This window comes from Ceratotherium simum, chromosome 21 (assembly GCF_057802395.1).
Source record: "Ceratotherium simum simum isolate JZ-2026a chromosome 21, ASM5780239v1, whole genome shotgun sequence".
NCBI lineage: Eukaryota > Metazoa > Chordata > Mammalia > Perissodactyla > Rhinocerotidae > Ceratotherium > Ceratotherium simum.
In genome coordinates this window covers 42,544,260-42,561,843 of record NC_141920.1, presented here as the reverse complement: position 1 = coordinate 42,561,843, position 17,584 = coordinate 42,544,260, and the positions used below count along the sequence as shown (strand labels likewise).

The 17,584-nt window shown below is 38.2% G+C and overlaps 1 protein-coding gene across 1 annotated transcript in view; it reads right to left on the bottom strand.

Moving 5' to 3' along the window:
* LOC101401682 (ADP-ribose glycohydrolase MACROD2) overlaps positions 1 to 17,584 on the bottom strand; it is a 776,405-nt gene that overhangs the window by 87,305 nt on the left and 671,516 nt on the right. The window contains exon 7 of the mRNA XM_087445636.1: positions 15,436 to 15,504. Coding sequence (XP_087301762.1) covers positions 15,436 to 15,504 — 69 coding nt within the window. The remainder of the gene's footprint in view (positions 1 to 15,435; positions 15,505 to 17,584) is intronic.

Here is a 17,584-nt window from a genome sequence, read left to right as displayed (position 1 = left end):
CATAACCAGGGCTCTGTCTTAGCAACTAATTAATAAGAAGATGGATGGATCCATCATTTAAGCCAAGTGGGTCTATTCATTGAATCTAAAATAGCTTTTTTCTTTTTGAGGAAGATTAGCCCTGAGTTAACATCTGTTGCCAATCTTCCCTCCTCCCCCCCTTTTTTTTTCCTGAGGAAGATTGGCCCTGGGAAAACATCCATGCCCATCTTCCTCTACTTTATATGGGACACCACCACAGCATGGCTTGATAAGTGGTGCGTAGGTCCGCGCCCGGGATCTGAACCTGGCAACCCCGGGCCGCCCAAGTGGAGCATGCAAACTTAACTGCTATGCCACCAGGCTGGCCCCCTAAAATAGTTTTTTGATATCCTACTTCCAACCTTTCGTGATGCTCTTCTGACCAACTAGAATAACTTCTTTCCACTCTACATTTGCACACCTTTCAGATCCCAGCTCAAATCTCATATTCTCCAGCCACATATCACAGATAACTGCAGGCCAGAGATGCTCTTGACCCCAAACTCCTTTAATATGTTTCAGTGTAATCCTTCCTTTGTATTTGTCATGCTCTCTCTGGTTTGTTAGCTGTCTCCCATCCTAGCTATGTGACCTCACACCACTCACTTGATTGCTCTCTGCTTCACTTTCCTTGTCTGTAAAGTGGGATGATGATTGAATTTATCTCATAGATGAGAGTGGAATGAATGAAATCATGTACAGTTCTTAGAATAGAATCTGGTGTATGATAAAGATTAGATAAATATTATTATTATTGTCAGTGATATTAGCTATGTAACACATGCCTGCATACCTCATTTTCCATCTAGATTGTAAATTCCTGGAAGGGCAGGAACTATATTTTCTTCTTCATATTGCAGAAAATCTTACAAAGAGTTAAAACCCAATAAATATCTGTTGATGGCCATAGCAAATACCAATACATTGTAATTGGTACTTTCTGTAGGCCAGACTCTGTACTAATCACTAGGGATAATGATGATGGGCAGCATAAACACCATTCCTCCCCCCTGAAACTTAAGTTATAGTGGAGGGAGATGGACAAAAGTGAAGTATGCTAAAGAAAAAAGAGGATTACATAGTTACAGATAGCAGTAAGTGTAACGAAGTAATGAACAGGGGGCTGGGATGGAGGTTCGGTGGAGAAGGGCTCTACAAAAGATGACCAGAGAAGGCCACAATGAAACCGAAGCACAGTGAGAGGAGAGGCGGTTCTATGAGATAAGAATTGACGGACAAGAGGAGTCCATAATGATGTGCCTCACAGGTTATAGTTAGCTGTTTGCATTTTACTTTGAAGGAAACATGAAGGTGTTACAGGAATTCAAGAAGGAGTGGGCTGTCATCTGTTTATTTTGCTCTGTCTGCTGATAGCAATAGGCCTTAGGAGCTGTCATGTTTCACTTGACTTACGAAATGAGATCATATTCAGGTATGATATATTAATATGGCCATGAACTTAGACCTATATAATGTTAGCTGATTCATATAGGGTCAGATATATACACTTGAACTTAGACTCATTAAAACCAGCTGTCTGTATATATATTTCACATGAGTGTGTGAAATCCAAGTCCAAATATAATAAGATATCTGCCACTAGGAAAACCAATAAGAAAATTCATGAATCAGAGTTCTGTTTGAGCCTTCATTGTGACGTATTCTCATTTAATAGCTTATGTAAAGACCTTCTTGTTCATTTTTAAGGCGACCACTTCAAATATGATTTTGGAATAAGGAAGGATATAAAGAATGAAAACATTATAAAAATTATAGAGTGAGTCTTCCATAAAACACAGCATGCAAAAATCTAAACAAATTATCATTTAGTTCTAGGCATTGCCGACTTTAAAAAACAGCAGACAGTTTGAAACATACTATTGTCCTTGAAAACAGAAATGTGAACACATCAAGTATTTACCATTCATTTTCTCCCTGTGGGATTAGCTGACATCCCATAAAGCCTTAATAGTATGTGTGTGTATTTCTTAATACAGAGCAGATGCATGGCATAAGGAGAAAAAAAAAAAAAATGGGAGATTTTCATTTTTTGTTGTTTTCTTTTCCAAAATATCTCAAGCTCAAGTCTGTTCTTTAGCTCTCAATACTTGTGTAGCCCTGGGCAAGTTACTCAACCTGGTAACTTGGTTGCCTCATTTGTAAAATTAGGGAAATAATAACAATAATGATAATACCAGCCATCTCTGAAAGATACTAGATAGCTGTTCAACAAATCCATTTCCCTTATCTTAGTCACGCAGGAAGGAGGAACTTTCAAGACTCAGGAAGACCTTCCTTTCAGTCAAGTGGGGCTGTGTGACTGAGTTCTGGCCGATGGAAAGTAGGTAGAAAGGACGTATGCCACTTTTAGGCCTAGCCATATAAACCTCCTGTGCATCCCTCCCTATTTGCTGACTGGATTTCAAGACTCAAGACAACTTTGGGGACCACAGGTTGAAACTCACAAGCCTCCATCAACTTGACTCCCTGAACGACTACATGGAACATGACTTCTTACTGTGAATTTTATTTCTTTTGTGTAAAGTTGGCGTTGTTGTTACTGCAGCTAGCATTACCTAGCTCATATTCCATTTTAAAGAGTCATTGAAAGAATTCAGTGAGATGATATTTTGGCACTAAAAGATATTTTTTGCATTGTCATTGTTATTCAATCCAACCACTTAGGATCTGTGCACAAATGTCTCAGAACACACAATTTCTTTATTACTGCAGATAGGATTTTCAAAATACAGGAAGAAAATAGCAAAGATGACATGACATGACAGCGAAGATATTTTGAGGGCAAGGAAGAGGAATATAAATATTATCATTTAATCCCACCTCCATTTTTTTCTCCTGAAAAACTAGCCAAATAGTTGTGGTGAAGACAGTCAGATCTAGTTTCCCATGGGGTGATAGTCCATACTCAGGAGGAACTTATTTTTTCTTTTATTTTTTTTCCTCCCAGAAATCATATTATGTGGTCTGATAAGGAGATAGAATCTTTGCAGTTAGAATTGTACTTAAAAATCCAGGGCATATGGTCACCATATGGACCACAAGCGAATTCCCGGTTTCTTTATTCTTGATGAAAAAGGGAGATTGTTGAGTAGGAAGTATGGTTCAGAGAGGAGATCCAGTAAGTAGGAGGAGGGGAAAGTCATTAGTGGAGATGGAAGACTGGATGCTAGTAATGTCAGGAGACACTGTTTCAGGGAATAAAGTGGGAGCAGAGTCTGATGTGCTCTGTTAGCTCAACCTTAGACTGAGGATTTTTGGGCTGGGGAGGGGCTTTGCTCAGGGACAAAGAATATTATCAAGAAGAGGAAGGCTTATGTGTGGAAGAGTTTGCTTGTGTTTCTCCCGCTCCTCCCGCTGATCCTGGTAAACATCAGTCTTAGGTAATAAAGAAGTGGCTATAGACCCAACTTCTCTAGACTAGTCTACACCAGGACTTCTGGTTGGACGGAAGCTCCAGAAAGCAAGAAGCAGGAAACTGCGGGATGAGAAAATATGGTTGCTTATTTTCTCGAAACTGAAAAGAAAGATTCAGAGAAACCCAGTGCCAGGTGCTTGGAGTGGTCTCAAGGCCTTCACTGTCTACTCTGAGGAAGAGGTTGACAGAGATATTCATCTCATTACATGGTTAGGATAGAGTTATTGAGTGAATATTTAGTAATTGATTCTGTTTCAAAATGTGGTTGGCATAGATAACACTTATGGATGGTTTAGGTAAACTGAAGCAGTTTAATGGCATTTGAGACACGCGTTTTGAAAGTTTAGATCATTATGGGTCTCCTAGTATCAGACAGACATCATAAATCATAGATCAAGCTGGGAAAAATATACAGATTTGTGTTGGGTCTCAAAACAGAGTGCATCTGTGCGTGCATATGTGTGTGTGTGCGCACGCATGTGTGTGTCTATGTGCACGTGTGTTGTTTTGTGTATACACACGTGTATGTGAGTGTTACTGTCCCTTCTGCCTGAGGAAAATAACGTCTTTGCCTTTCCACTTTAATTTGACACATCTGGTGCAAAAATACTTTCTAAATGAAATAGGAAGAAAAACTTTTCATTAAATGCCGTCAGTGTTTATTAGGAAATCTTGTCTTTGTACTTGATTAAAAAACGTTCTAGTCTTTGCCACTTGCTAGCCAATTATTTCTTTTTTTTTGTTAAGGAATGCAGCAGTTCTGAGATGTTCTCTGTCTCTCTCTCTGTCTCTCTGTCTCTCTCACTCAAGAAATCTACCCCCTGGGAACAGTGGTGGGAAACATAGATAACAAAAAACATTGTTAGGAGTGAGACAGGACAATACACTCCTGCTCATGAAAATCTATTTTCAAGAACTATGATAGGCTACATCCTTTTCTGAAACTTGGGAGAATGCTTCCTCAATAACGTTGTCCACGATGAATTAAAGAAATTCACACTCCATTTTTTAAAAAGTAATTTTACCAATGCTTATTTTGTGTTGTAATAGTATCATTTATTGAAATAAAAACTTTAAACTATGTTCTTTAATTCTTCTGGATAGGATGTGGGATTGTTTCCCAAACTGTATTTTGTTAGATATTTTAAAAATGTTCTATATAAAAAAAATGTAACAAACAAACAACATTTTTAAAATAAGATTTGGTCTGTTATTGTAGGTAATGCCTCATGCTTCAGTCCCCCCTGAGCTTCTCAAGGCATGTCAGCATGTTGAAGGCTCTGAGAAGTCCTGCACCATAGAAACTACTTAACTTTGTCTAACCCTGTAGTTTCTAAAATTTTTTGGCTGCTGAATTCTTTTATCAAGGGACACATTAACATCTTGATGGATGCTATAAAATTTTAAAGATGGGAATATCTGAGAAAGAGCCCCACCATGTTGCTTATGACTTGGAAGTAAATTATTTTACACTGCCTTTCTCTTGTGTCTTTGCCCAGTCAAAAAATGATCATGTGCCATTCTACCTGAGCCATTGTCGTGATCTCTGTTTTTCAGTGAAATCATATCTTAAGTAGTGGCAAAGACACATATCTTCAAAATTGGCTCTGGAAATCCTTTAAAACACCCTTAGGGCCAGCCCCGTGGCTTAGCGGTTAAGTGCGCATACTCTGCTACTGGCGGCCCGGGTTCGGATCCCAGGCGCGCACCGACGCACCGCTTCTCCGGCCATGCTGAGGCCGCGTCCCACATACAGCAACTAGAAGGATGTGCAACTATGACATACAACTATCTACTGGGGCTTTGGGGAAAAAAAAAAGGAGGAGGATTGGCAATAGATGTTATCTCAGAGCTGGTCTTCCTCAGCAAAAAGAGGAGGATTAGCATGGATCTTAGCTTGGGGCTGATCTTCCTCAGGGAAAAAAAAAAACCCTTAAAGTATAGTATTCATTTTTTAAATTCAGATATGCATTTGATTCCAATACACATTTAATTTTGACTGTCGCTGAGCTAGTCTGAAAGACATTTCATATAGAAATAGACTGCACTTAGTTACCAGATGTTCTGGGTTTATCCAGATTGGCTAGGAATACACCTTTTGTGAGAATATTCTAAAGAGTTACTCCAACTATTATTTTTTATACTAATTAACAAGAAAGTGACAAGGCCAGAAAAAATTATACTCTAAGAATTTTAGGAATCAAAGTTCAAGAAACATTTTTGAATATGAGTGAGAGATATCATGATTTTAATTTGTAGGCAGAAAAGACTTGGTGCATTTTAGGTAGGTGAGAACACATCTTGGTTTCCCCAGTCCCAACGTGGTCAATTGTCCTGGTATAATTATTAATAGTGCCCCCATCACTCTCAAAAGTGTGCTCGTTTTGAAGCTATATGATTACTCTTATTGGGTCATGCTGACAAAAGCATCCTAAAACATGGGTTTACAGATCTACCACTCCATGTCTTATCACTAAGAGAATACAACGCAAAACAGGTAGAAGGATCTGTAGAAGGAACAAAAGGAAAGTCTATGTCTGGTATTCAAGCCAGGCTACCCAGCTATCAAATCCCTAGTGGTAAAAGGGGGCTAGCAGAGAGTTCTGCAGAGTTCCTCCTTGCCTGTATCATTTACTGCAGGTGCTTTGCAATATCCAACTGGTACACGCCCGCACGATGTACTAGAGGATGTTCACCTTGACGGTCGGGGACTGGACTCATCTGTTGCTAAAGATTTTGAATATTACCCTTGATTGAGCCTCTCTGACCTTAATACCTGCCAACAGATTTGGTGATTTGGTGATGATTCATTGAGATATGGGAGTCCTACTTGGAGTAGTTAGGATTCTAAAGCAAGCACATAAATTTAATAATAACAATAATTGTAAAAAAATAAGATTGCCGACACCTGCTGAAAGTGTACTATGTTTGAAAAGCTGTTATATCACTCTAAATATTTCAACTCTTTTAGTTTTCACAACCCCATGAGATAAATACTATTATTATCTCCATTCTATGGAGGGGAAAACTGAGTCACAACCTAAGAAAGTTACCTAAGGTCACACAGCAGTGGTGATGTGAATTCAAAATAAATTGAGACTGGATGGTTTGCCTCAAAGAACTCAATAGGTGGGCGAGTGAATCTGAAAATAGATTGCAGGAATGTTCATATTAATTCTGACCTATTTGGTCCTAAATTTAGATCCGAAATTGTGTGTTGGACAAAGGGGTTGCCGCCCCACTCAAATAATCCCCATGTCCTAGTCTGGGATGATTTTGTTTCCAAGCCACCCTCACCAGACCTTTAGAAATATGTCCCAAGAGCTCATATAACTGAACTGAATGTTACAAATATATCGTGACAGCCACACTTAATTTGTAAGGAAAAAATATATTTGTGAAAGTGTAATTGGAAGGCAATTGGTACTTGCCTTCCAATTGCCACTTAAAAATATTTTAAACTTCATTAAATGGTAGATAAATATACTTTTAATACTAAAAAGTAGATAGTTGATTTTATCTATTTTCACCTGTTTAATCCAATTTTAAACATATTAACCAAAATATTTGAAAAGCTTATCAGAAAAGCTTCATCATAAGTTAAGCTTAAATAACTAGCTTCAGTAATAGCAAATAATCTCTATATACTCACCATTTAGAAGTTTATTTTGTTCTCTGAAAGTGAATAGAGAGCTCTGTTTTTTTTTTTGAGGAAGATTGGCCCTAAGCTAACATCTGTTGCCAATCTTCTTTTTCTTTTTTTCTCCCCAAATCCCCTGTACATAGTTATATATTCTAGTTGTAGGTCCTTCTAGTTCTTCTATGTGGGATGCTGCCTCAGCATGGCTTGATGAGCGGTGAGTAGGTCTGCTCCCAGGATCCAAACTGGCAAACCCCAGGCCACCGTAGCAGAATGTGAAAACTTAACCGCTATGCCACTGGGCTGGCCCGAGAGAACTCTTTGGCTTGAATTTACCTTTGTGTTTTTGCAGCATGATATTTTGGGGAAAATTCACTTCTGAAATAGGAATTTCCTCTATTAGGAGCCCTAATGATAGTAATAAATATTTTGGGAAAGTGGCCATGATATTAGAAGAGTTGTAATTGGTCCATTATCTATGATAGGCTGTATATCCAATATTGAGGACCTAGTATGCACAAGTCACTGTGTTGGGCTTTGTACAGAACAAGAAAATAAATGAGATGTGATACCTGATTTTAAGACATTTACATTTTAGTGAGTTAGACATGTCATGTATATAACTAATATTGATACGAGGCACATGATAATGTTTGAAGTTTTGCAAACAAATTTATGAGAAACAGTAGAAGAGACAGTTCACTATTGTATGGGATGAAATGTAATAAACAGGGGAGAAATCAAGAATGGTGAAAATGTGCATCCCCCCTCCCCCAAATTATCTAGTATAATTCTTGTCATTGAAATGTTTGCTCAGATAATTTTTGATGGAAGAAAGGAAAGGAAAAGAAGGAAAAAAGGGAAGGAGAGAGGAAAGGAGGGAGGGAGGGAGGAGGGGAACAATGGAGTAAGAGATCTGTGTAAGGGTAAGATATTGGAAGTGAATCTTGAATAAAATAGATATGGCAGAATGATGGCAGAATGTTGCAGTCCAGTGGTGTTTGGGAAATGACAAATGAGTGAGTTGGGCTACAGAGCAGGGTACATGTGGAGTATGAGGAAGCATGGAACTAGACTATACAAAAGGGTTTGGACGTTATATCCAGCGGGGTATATAGTTGGAGGTCCAGTGGGGTATATAGTTGGGGGTATCTGTAAACACATTTCATTGTAGGATCCAGGTTAGGGTCAAGGCTGTGATGTGGACCAAGTAGGCTGGCTCCAAACTCTCCCCTCTGTTTCCTCAGTCTCACTGCCCCGCTCACCATGCTGGGGTCTCAGCTTTCCCATGCTGCCCTGTCACTGCTCTGGGCCCACAGCATCCTACCCTCCTCAGGCAGTAAATGTCCCCTGCTCCAAAAGTGTGGTTTGGGAGGCAGCATGGTGGGATGGAAAAAGCATGGGTTTGGGGTTCAGGCAGAATTGGTTTCCAAATTCTGGTTCTACCTTTTGGGTAACTAGACCAGTTACTTGAATTTTATGAGCCTCAGTTACCTGCAAAATTGGGATAATAATACTGAACTTTTAAAAGTAATGAGATATCACTTCACATCCAATGCAAAAATTAGAAAGAACAAAAATAATGCTTGCTGATGGAAAAACAAAGTGTTACAGCCTTTCGGGAAAGCAATTTGGCAGTATCTTTTAAAAACACATACTTCTCAAAGCAGAACTCACACTCCTGGAATCTTTCCCATACAAATAAAAGCATTGCTTATAAGGATATATGGGCAAGGACGTCCCTTGCAGCATTGTTTGCGTGGCAATAAAGTGGAAAGAAAGTGCTGGCTCATCGTAGGAGAAAGGTTGAATAAATTATGGTACTTCCAAGCTATGGAATGTCACGTGAGCTTTAAAATGGATGAATTAGATGTACACAAAATGACTCGGAGGGATTACCACAAAGTTTTACTGTCCGTAACAAAACAAGATTCAGAAGTGTGTGGAATATAAATGTTGAGCCTCCTCTCAGGTACTCCTTGACATATTTAAATGAATTGACTCGTTTTGATGTTCAATATCTTGTGATGGAGGTGCTATTATCACTCCTATTTTACACGTGAGGAAACTGAGATGCACAATGACTAAGAAATTAGCCCAAGGTCACACAGCTCAGGGTAGAGCTGGAATCTGGACTCTGGAAGTTGGGGCCAGAGACTAGACTAGACTAGAGAGTGTCTTACTCTCTGAATAATTGGAAGGTCGGAAGTAAGCAAACAATAAAAAGGGGAAAATTGCATTAAAATCACACATTATGTGATTGATTTATATAAAATTTTGTGTGTGCGCATATATTCAGAAAGTGATGTATGAAAGGATGGTCCCCCAAAATGAGACTGGTAATCTTGGGGTGATGTGATTGCACACGGTTTTTATCTATTCTTTATACTGTCTTTCATTATTTGAAATTTTCTCCAATGAACATATATTATTTAAAGAATCAAAACAAGGAATAAACTTTATTCATGATTGGAAAAAAAAGATTTGTATACATTTCCATTTACTGGAATTTTCTTAAAGAAATTATCATGAATATTTACAAAGTTAAAAGGATGCTCCTGGCCAATATAGAATTTAAAACTGAAACCAAAGAAATGACTGAAAAGGGAGACTGGGTAAGTAAATTATGGACATTCATTCATTGGAACATACACTTAAGTGATGTTTATTTCTGGGGATTGAGATTATGGGTTCATTTCTTCTTTTGCTTGTTTTTTCATATAACAAACACACATTACTTTTAAAATAAGAAAATAAATGTAAGAAATAAAAATGTTTTGACATTTTCCCTAGTAAATTAACAAAAGAAATCAGAAATTTATCCTGAGGAACTGATCATAGATACACACAAAGATTTGCTTAAAATGTATGCCCTGCATTTCCCTATTATTTATAATGGAGAGAAAACTGTAAATAACTAAATCTAATGTTGGGACACCAGCTCTGTAAATTGTCAGACAACCGTATGATGAAATATTATGCCTCCAATAAAAATCACGCCTTTGAGGAATATTTAAAAACATGGGGAAATATTCAGGGTATACTGTTAACTATAAAAACAGATTAAAGACATGTTTTTACAATTCAATCCTTAAAGGGAAAAATGATCATATGCTTTTACCTTTTATATTTTTTCTGCATTTTAAAATATTTTACAATAAATATGTATTATTTTCATAAACAGAAAAAAATAATTGTTATATTAAAAATAGAAATAAAATACTAGGATTATGTAAGCTCATGTAGTATTAGCTATGGGAGTCAACACTAATAAAACAGTTCTCCCCTCCCCACCCCCTACATGCACACCTTTCTCTCTCTCCTTCCTGAGTCTCAGGTTACCCTTTTGTGAAATGAAAAATATACTGTACATAAATGTAAAGTGTTGAGTACAGGAGACACTCCATATATCTTAGTTCTTTCCCCTTCACTGATCTGCCAGAGGGCAGTGGCTTTCATTCCATACTTTAGACTCTTAAAATTCAAGAGTGACAACTCAGGGGTGTAACAATGTATCCAGACACTCTATCAAGGCAGCTCTAGGACAGGGGACAGCTTTGTCCCACTTTGCTGGGTAGTGGGGAGGACGCTTAGTTGGGGGGTGGTGGACACCAAGAATAGGAAAAGGAGGGGCTGGCCCGGTGGCGTAGTGATTCAGTTTGTGCACTCCACTTCTGTGGCCCAGGGTTCGCAAGTTTGATCCCGGGCGTGGACCTACATACTGCTCATCAAGCCATGCTGTAGTGGTGTCCCACATACAAAAAATAGAGGAAGATGGGCACAGACGTTAGCTCAGCAACAATATTCCTCAAGCAAAAAGAGGAAGATTAGCAACAGATGTTAGCTCAGGGCCAATCTTCCTCACCAAAAAAAAAAAAAAGAAAAGAAAAAGAAAAGAATAGGAAAAGGACTAAGAAAAATTAGACTGGAGAAGCCTGAGGGGAATTTCATGGGTGCCCAATGTTTTGTTTCTCCCCAACAACTTAGACAAGGAATAGAAACAATGCAGAGAGCCATTTGGAGCCCACGTCACCAGCCCAGGCTTACAGTGACCAGTGGTTGAGAGCATTTATACTCATTTCTTGTATACTCCTGAATCCGCTTTTTCATAGGTAACCTCATTCTTTCTCTTCTGCTCTCTTTAGCAAAGCTGATTCTTGTTCTAGCTTTCTACAGAAATTTGACCTCCAGGAGGTCTGAAACTAGACTAAAAGTTAAGAAATCCTTTGTCAGGTGACATCCCACTTCATAAATACCAAACAGCAATGATGTGACTTACACAGAGCTCCAAAGGAATACAAGCTCAGGTGTGCCTGCACCTGAGTATTAATTTATTTTGCTTTTAATATTAATGAGCATATCATTTGGTCTAGTTGACCTTCAAATTCAAATTAGGTCCTGATTAAATAATAAGACAGGAGAATCAGGATATATTTAAACAGAACTTTTTTCCCCCAGTAAGGTGCCCTGGACTTGGCCTTGGCTGTGAGAGAGGATGAGCTATTAGGAGTGTTGAGACAACTAGAGCAGAGAGTTCTCCTTGAATTAAGGAGATTGATTACAGCTTAAATAATAATGATAACAATAATAATAATAATAATAATAATAGCAGTAATAACTTTGCAGCAGTTTCAACCAGAGTACTTGATATTCCTAACATGAATTTTACTCCTGTGTTTATTCTCTCCTTCATCGGATTGCCTCTATATTTGTTAGCTTAAATAGCCTTAACATTTGTACTCCTTGGTTTGTTTTTAAGTATTTAAAGTGCAAACCACCATTAAATAAATAGAGTATTTTTACCAGTAAAGGAAGAAATTCCTTCATAGATAAGTGCATGCCTGATTTTATAAATAACCTCAGAACTCCTATCAACCCACAGCTAGCTTCTCAGTTCAGCTTTACCTTGAATTCATTTCCATTCAGTCCCAGGGCTGCATCCCTAGCATGCACCCCCTGTGTAGATGAATTATTCATCAGCATTCCTCCTCCTCACATCTCATCCTCCCAATTCAACTCCTGCCCACCCAGGGGCTGTAATGAGTCATCAGGAACAGGTGTCTTCTGTCTGTAGCTCACAATCTAGCTCTTATCCATGAGCCAATTTATTGTACCTCCTTCTGTTAGCAGCTTGCACTGTTAGCAGTTATGTGGGGTAAATGGGCAATAAGCATCCATTCTCAGTACCCAGTAGGAAATACGTCTAGAACATTTGAACAAAATCGCTGGCATAAAAGACACCCCAGAATATACTTCCTCTTAAAATTCTTCAACTTTCACATACCTGTTTTAATTTTTAAAAAATCTAATCTCCCAAAACAAATGACATTAGCCAGCCCATTTTTGTTTGCTTGTTTTCAGTCCTTGCACTCTACAAGACACTAGTTTCCTGGGGGAACCAAAGTTATAACAAATGTAAAGCCAGCCAACCAACAAGCAAAGCTGGAAATAACTGATAAGTCTCAAAATCTTTGGGAATTATTTTGGAAAGAGGAAAAAAAAAAGGCCAGTCCATAATATCGGTGATTCCAAAACTCAAGGAGAAGGTACTGGGTTGTATCAAAGTCTGGAAACGAAAGCAAGAGAGCAAGGGCTCCTTCAGAACCTTTGGTCAGCAAAAGTGTTCTGCCACTTAAACTGGAGAGGGTAATAAGCATTTTTATAAGCGATTTTATAACTGCAGAGCTCATAAATAGCCCAGATGTCACCAAGGAGATATATTTCTGCATGAAACTAATAATGATGAATGCTTGAAATGAATCCTCAACACATATGACTGCCTTTTCACCTCAACTTGACCTCAATCTTGGAGGATTTCAATGGTGAATTCATTTCTTTTTCATTCTAAGCTATGTATCTATCAGTCAAGATGGCAGTTCTGTAAGTATTAGATGCTTGGTCTAAGGCTTTGGACTGATAATCAACTAAAAATAGTGGTCTTCTGTACATGCCATTTCAGAAGGAAAAGGCAAAAATCATATCCTGTATGTTCTATTTTTAACTGAAACTGGATCACATATTAATGTGGATTTCAAAACACTTTTTCTTTCCCTAGATCAAGAGGTCAATGGATATTAACAATTTATTTCAGTAAAATTCTTAAAACTTAACATTTAGTCTTATTAGAGAACTGCATTTGTGATATGTGACAGAACTCGTTGGAGTTACCACAGTTAAAAGTTTTATGTAAAAAAAAAATCCTAAAAGTATTCTGAGAAATTGATCCTGGCATGAGCAATTAATGGTGTGAGATCCTGAAAGCATCAAGAAACATCACAAACAGTGTGTTTCTATAAAGATGTGAAATTTGCAAACCAAACAACTCAACAGGAAAAATCTCAGCTTGAAGTACTTAAGTTAGATTATCTCTTTTGTTTTCTAAACTCCACCATTCAACTTCATGATATTTTAAAATTTTTATCACAAGCTAAATGATCGAAATGTCCAAAATGATTTTCTTAGAATGAACATCATTTTCTGTCTTTTCATTCTGACTTGGTCAGGGTTATTTCTCTCTCTAAGATGACTTAGAGTTTCATATCAGAAATTATGTGGATATCTGACATTATTTACAGTTTTAGATATACCAAATGGTTTTAAAACTAGGGGTATCAGAACACATATCTGAGTAGTATGAAGGGAGGTGCCAAAGGATTCATTTAAAAAGTGGCAAAGAACAAGAAAAGGACCACAAAAATAGCAGTATGGTGGATGTTGTGTTGGGCCACTCAGATCCCCCTTTGGGAATGAAGAACTTATCCTCCTTCTGCAGGCAGCCCTCATCCATCGCAAGCTTCCAGGATTACCTCAATGGAAGAGAATTGCCTCCCCCAATATCACACCTCCTTCCCAAAGCAGCCAGTGGCAGGTGCCTATCAATGGGAGGTTTTAATTGCCCAAGATTTTCATCCTAACTGGGACTCTCAGAAGGGTCATGCTATCTTCAGACCAGCTGTGGCTTCTGTTGAGAATGCCTCACAGTTCAACTTCTCCCTTTACCCAGTTCTGCATCCTTCTTTTTCCTCTCACAGGTGTTGATTCCAAGAGCTCTCCCTAATAAACGTCTGCTCTCTAATCTCCATCGTGGAGTCTGTCTTCTGGGAGGTCCATTCTGCACAGGTGCCAGGTTAACAGTTTGAGCAATTGGCATGTATTATTGTATTTTGTGAGGTAAATGCTATTATTCTCCCCATTCTACAGAGGAGAAAACTGAAGCACAAAGAAGTTAATTACTTGTTAATTCCTTGAATTACTTGTCAAAGGTTACATACATTTTGAGTGGCAGATAGAGGATTTAAGCCTCAACCATCTGGCCCCAGAGCTCACAACCTTGGTAACTACCCTCAGTACACAAGGAGACCTTGTTTAGAAAAATCCATTTACCAGGCAACACGAAATGAAATGAGTGATGTAAACAGCTAAGTATTAAAATTTTAAAACGACTTCGATTTTTTCAACACTGATTCAAGGAATAGCTAGTACCAATGTCAAGCGTGGATCTATTTTCATCACTCCAAACTGAAGACACGCATTCAGCATATTTATCCAAAACTTCCAGGTAGATGGCATGGTTTACAAGATGTCCATTTGTGCAAATACAACAATCTAGTGTACCAATCACAGAAAGGTTTTTAGTAGTTACCAATGACAGATATAAAATAATACTACCTTTTTGTGTGGGGGACAGTTAATCGGGAGTAAAAGGAAAGAAAGGACTATTTTATTTTCCTTAGGATAATACCTACTTTTTAAACTCTATTATCCGCACATGAATGTCCCCACTATTTCTCCCTCAAATTTTCTCCTAGAACCTAAATAAACTTTCTTTTAATTTTTTCCTCTTCTGGAGATACTTGGATTGGTAACATTTTCTCTTAGTAGCTGTCCATAGCATGAGGAATGATGCTCTTGCCAAAGATTTATTTCTAAGGATGCCTTTCAAATGTTTTTTCTTTCTTATTCTGTCTGGATAATGAAGCTCTCTGGTAGGTGGTTCCCAAATGCCACTCTTTTGAACTTATTCCTGATGAGTGTCTGTAAACAGCAGAACTGCCTAATTCTAGTGTTTCAAATAAACATCTTCTTTAAACATAATTTCTCTGATCATTCTCTTGTTTCATAAACAGTTACTTTTCAGAGGAACAAATGTAAATGTATATATAAATTCTGAAAAGGGTAGATATGGAATAAAACAGAGTGGGTGGGATATTTGATTGTGTAGGAATAGAGATGCTTAAAAAGAATTAGATTTGCTCACTACTTTATTTTTCCGTGTAAACAAAACCCAGATGGTCTTCTAAGAGTTTGTGATTTTTAGTTGTAGTAAGTGGCCCCATACCTTCATCTTTACAGACTTCAACTGCCTCTTCTGAAGCAGGGCTGGGCATAGTAGGAGCGTTGACACCATCTGTAAAGCAGAAAGAGCAATACTGCCTCAGAGTTAATACTGTCAAGCTGGGGCTTCCCTACCTGCCACACCTCCCTCCCCACTCCACCAAAGGAAGGATGAGCCTGTTTCATGCTCTAATATACTAAATGGGTCTTTGGCTCTCTTTCATAATTAATATAATTTTATAATAATTATAATTAATGGAAGCCTTCAGTTAAGACAGAGTTCAAGGAACTACATGTTATTTTTTGGTGAAGAATACTAATTGTTGGTACTATTATACTTTGGCATTTTCCTTCTTCCTCACCTCTAGAAGAATAGTACATTATTCTTCTTAGTAACAGATTGTGGAAGAAAGTATATCCTTGCAAATTTCTACTAAGTGCTTTTAAAGTTTGGTTTTTCTTAGCACTACACTTCTGCTCCTTTATGCCAGGCTGTCAAACTGCAGGGAGCATGTCTGATGGCTGCCAGTGCAGAGGCCCAGGAGAAGGGGACCATTTGTAGGAAAGCACCAAAAGCCATTTGGAAATTTCACATCACCCAAGCACAGAGCGAGGACGAAGGAACTTGGAGGTCCCTGTCTCCCTTATAACAGCAATCAACCTCATGGGAGTTGATCTTTCCTCTCAGTATCATCGGCACCACAGTGACTCCACTCATGTTGGCCTCCAGGATAATAGAAAATTAACTTACTAACATTAAAATAGTAAATTTAAGATGCAAAACGTTATCAAAAGCATTTGGAATGGTTAACACTTGACAATTGGAAAAGAAATGTATATTTTTTTCATGCAGTAACAGGGTCATGGAACTAAAGATAACTCATACATGCATGACAACTAACACACATGTAAAGGCAAATCTTATATTTTCTAGCACACTTTTGTACATAATGTATATGACTATTACTTTTAGGTTATGTCTCTATTGGAAGAGAGAGTAAAATTTTCAGTAGGAGGATAATTGGAGATGATGAATCACTTTCTTTTGTTAGGTGACAATCTTCCATTTGAAAAAAAAGAACAAACTATTAAGCTTCCCTTGATGTCACATCTTCCCATTTCTCTACTTCCCTTCTCAGCAAAACTCCCTAGAAAAGCAGTCTCTGTTATTCTTCTCCACTTCCTCACTTTGTATTCTCTGCATAACTCACTCCAACTGGCTTCAATACTCCTCCAAGAATTCTCTTATCAAAGGTGCCCCTGACTTCCTTTTGCCCAGTCCAGCAGTCATTTCTCTTCTCTTCTCTCACTTCACTTCTCAGTAGCGTTTCACAGAGTCTTTACTCTGTTCTTTCTGAAAGGCTTTCTGGTTGTGGCTGCTCCTTCTCCTCTATTGCCACATATCTGGATGTCGTGGTGTCCCAGGCCCCGTTGTTCTCTTTATTTACATGTTCTCTCTAGTGAATCTCATCCAGTCCCATGGTTTTAAATATCATTTATATGCCAGTGACTCTCAAACATATATCTCTGGTCCACGCCTCTCCCTAGAAATCCAGACTCATATATCTAACTGGCTTTTTGACATCCTGTACAGCTAAGAGTCCCCTCAAATTTACAATCCAAAACTGAACTATTAACTTTCTCAACAAAACTGTGCCCTGTGGCCAGTCTTCCATATATTGCTAAGTGGCACCATCATCCCTGTAGTTACTGAGGCTAAAAACCTAGGATTTATCCTGGATTCCTCTTTCTCCCATACCCCACACCCAATCCATCAGCATATCCTGCTATCTCTATCTCTGGAACTTAACAGAAATCAGTCCATTTTGTCTCCATTTCCAGAAACCACCACCATTGCTTTCCTGCTACAGCCTTCCAACTGGTCTTACTCTGGCTCTTTTGATTCATTTTTACTCACAGGCAAAGTGAGCTTATTAAAATATAGATTATGTCTCTCCACTGCTTAAAAAATTGGTTTCTCTTTGTAGTTCTAATAAAATCAAATCTTATACAGTCAGACATAATCTGCTTCTACGATCTCTTACCAAATCTCACACCATGTTCCGCCCAGTACACTATGCTCCAGCCACTCGGACCTTCTTTCCCCAACAGGCTAAGGCCACCTTGGCCTAGAGGCATTTGCATTATCTGTT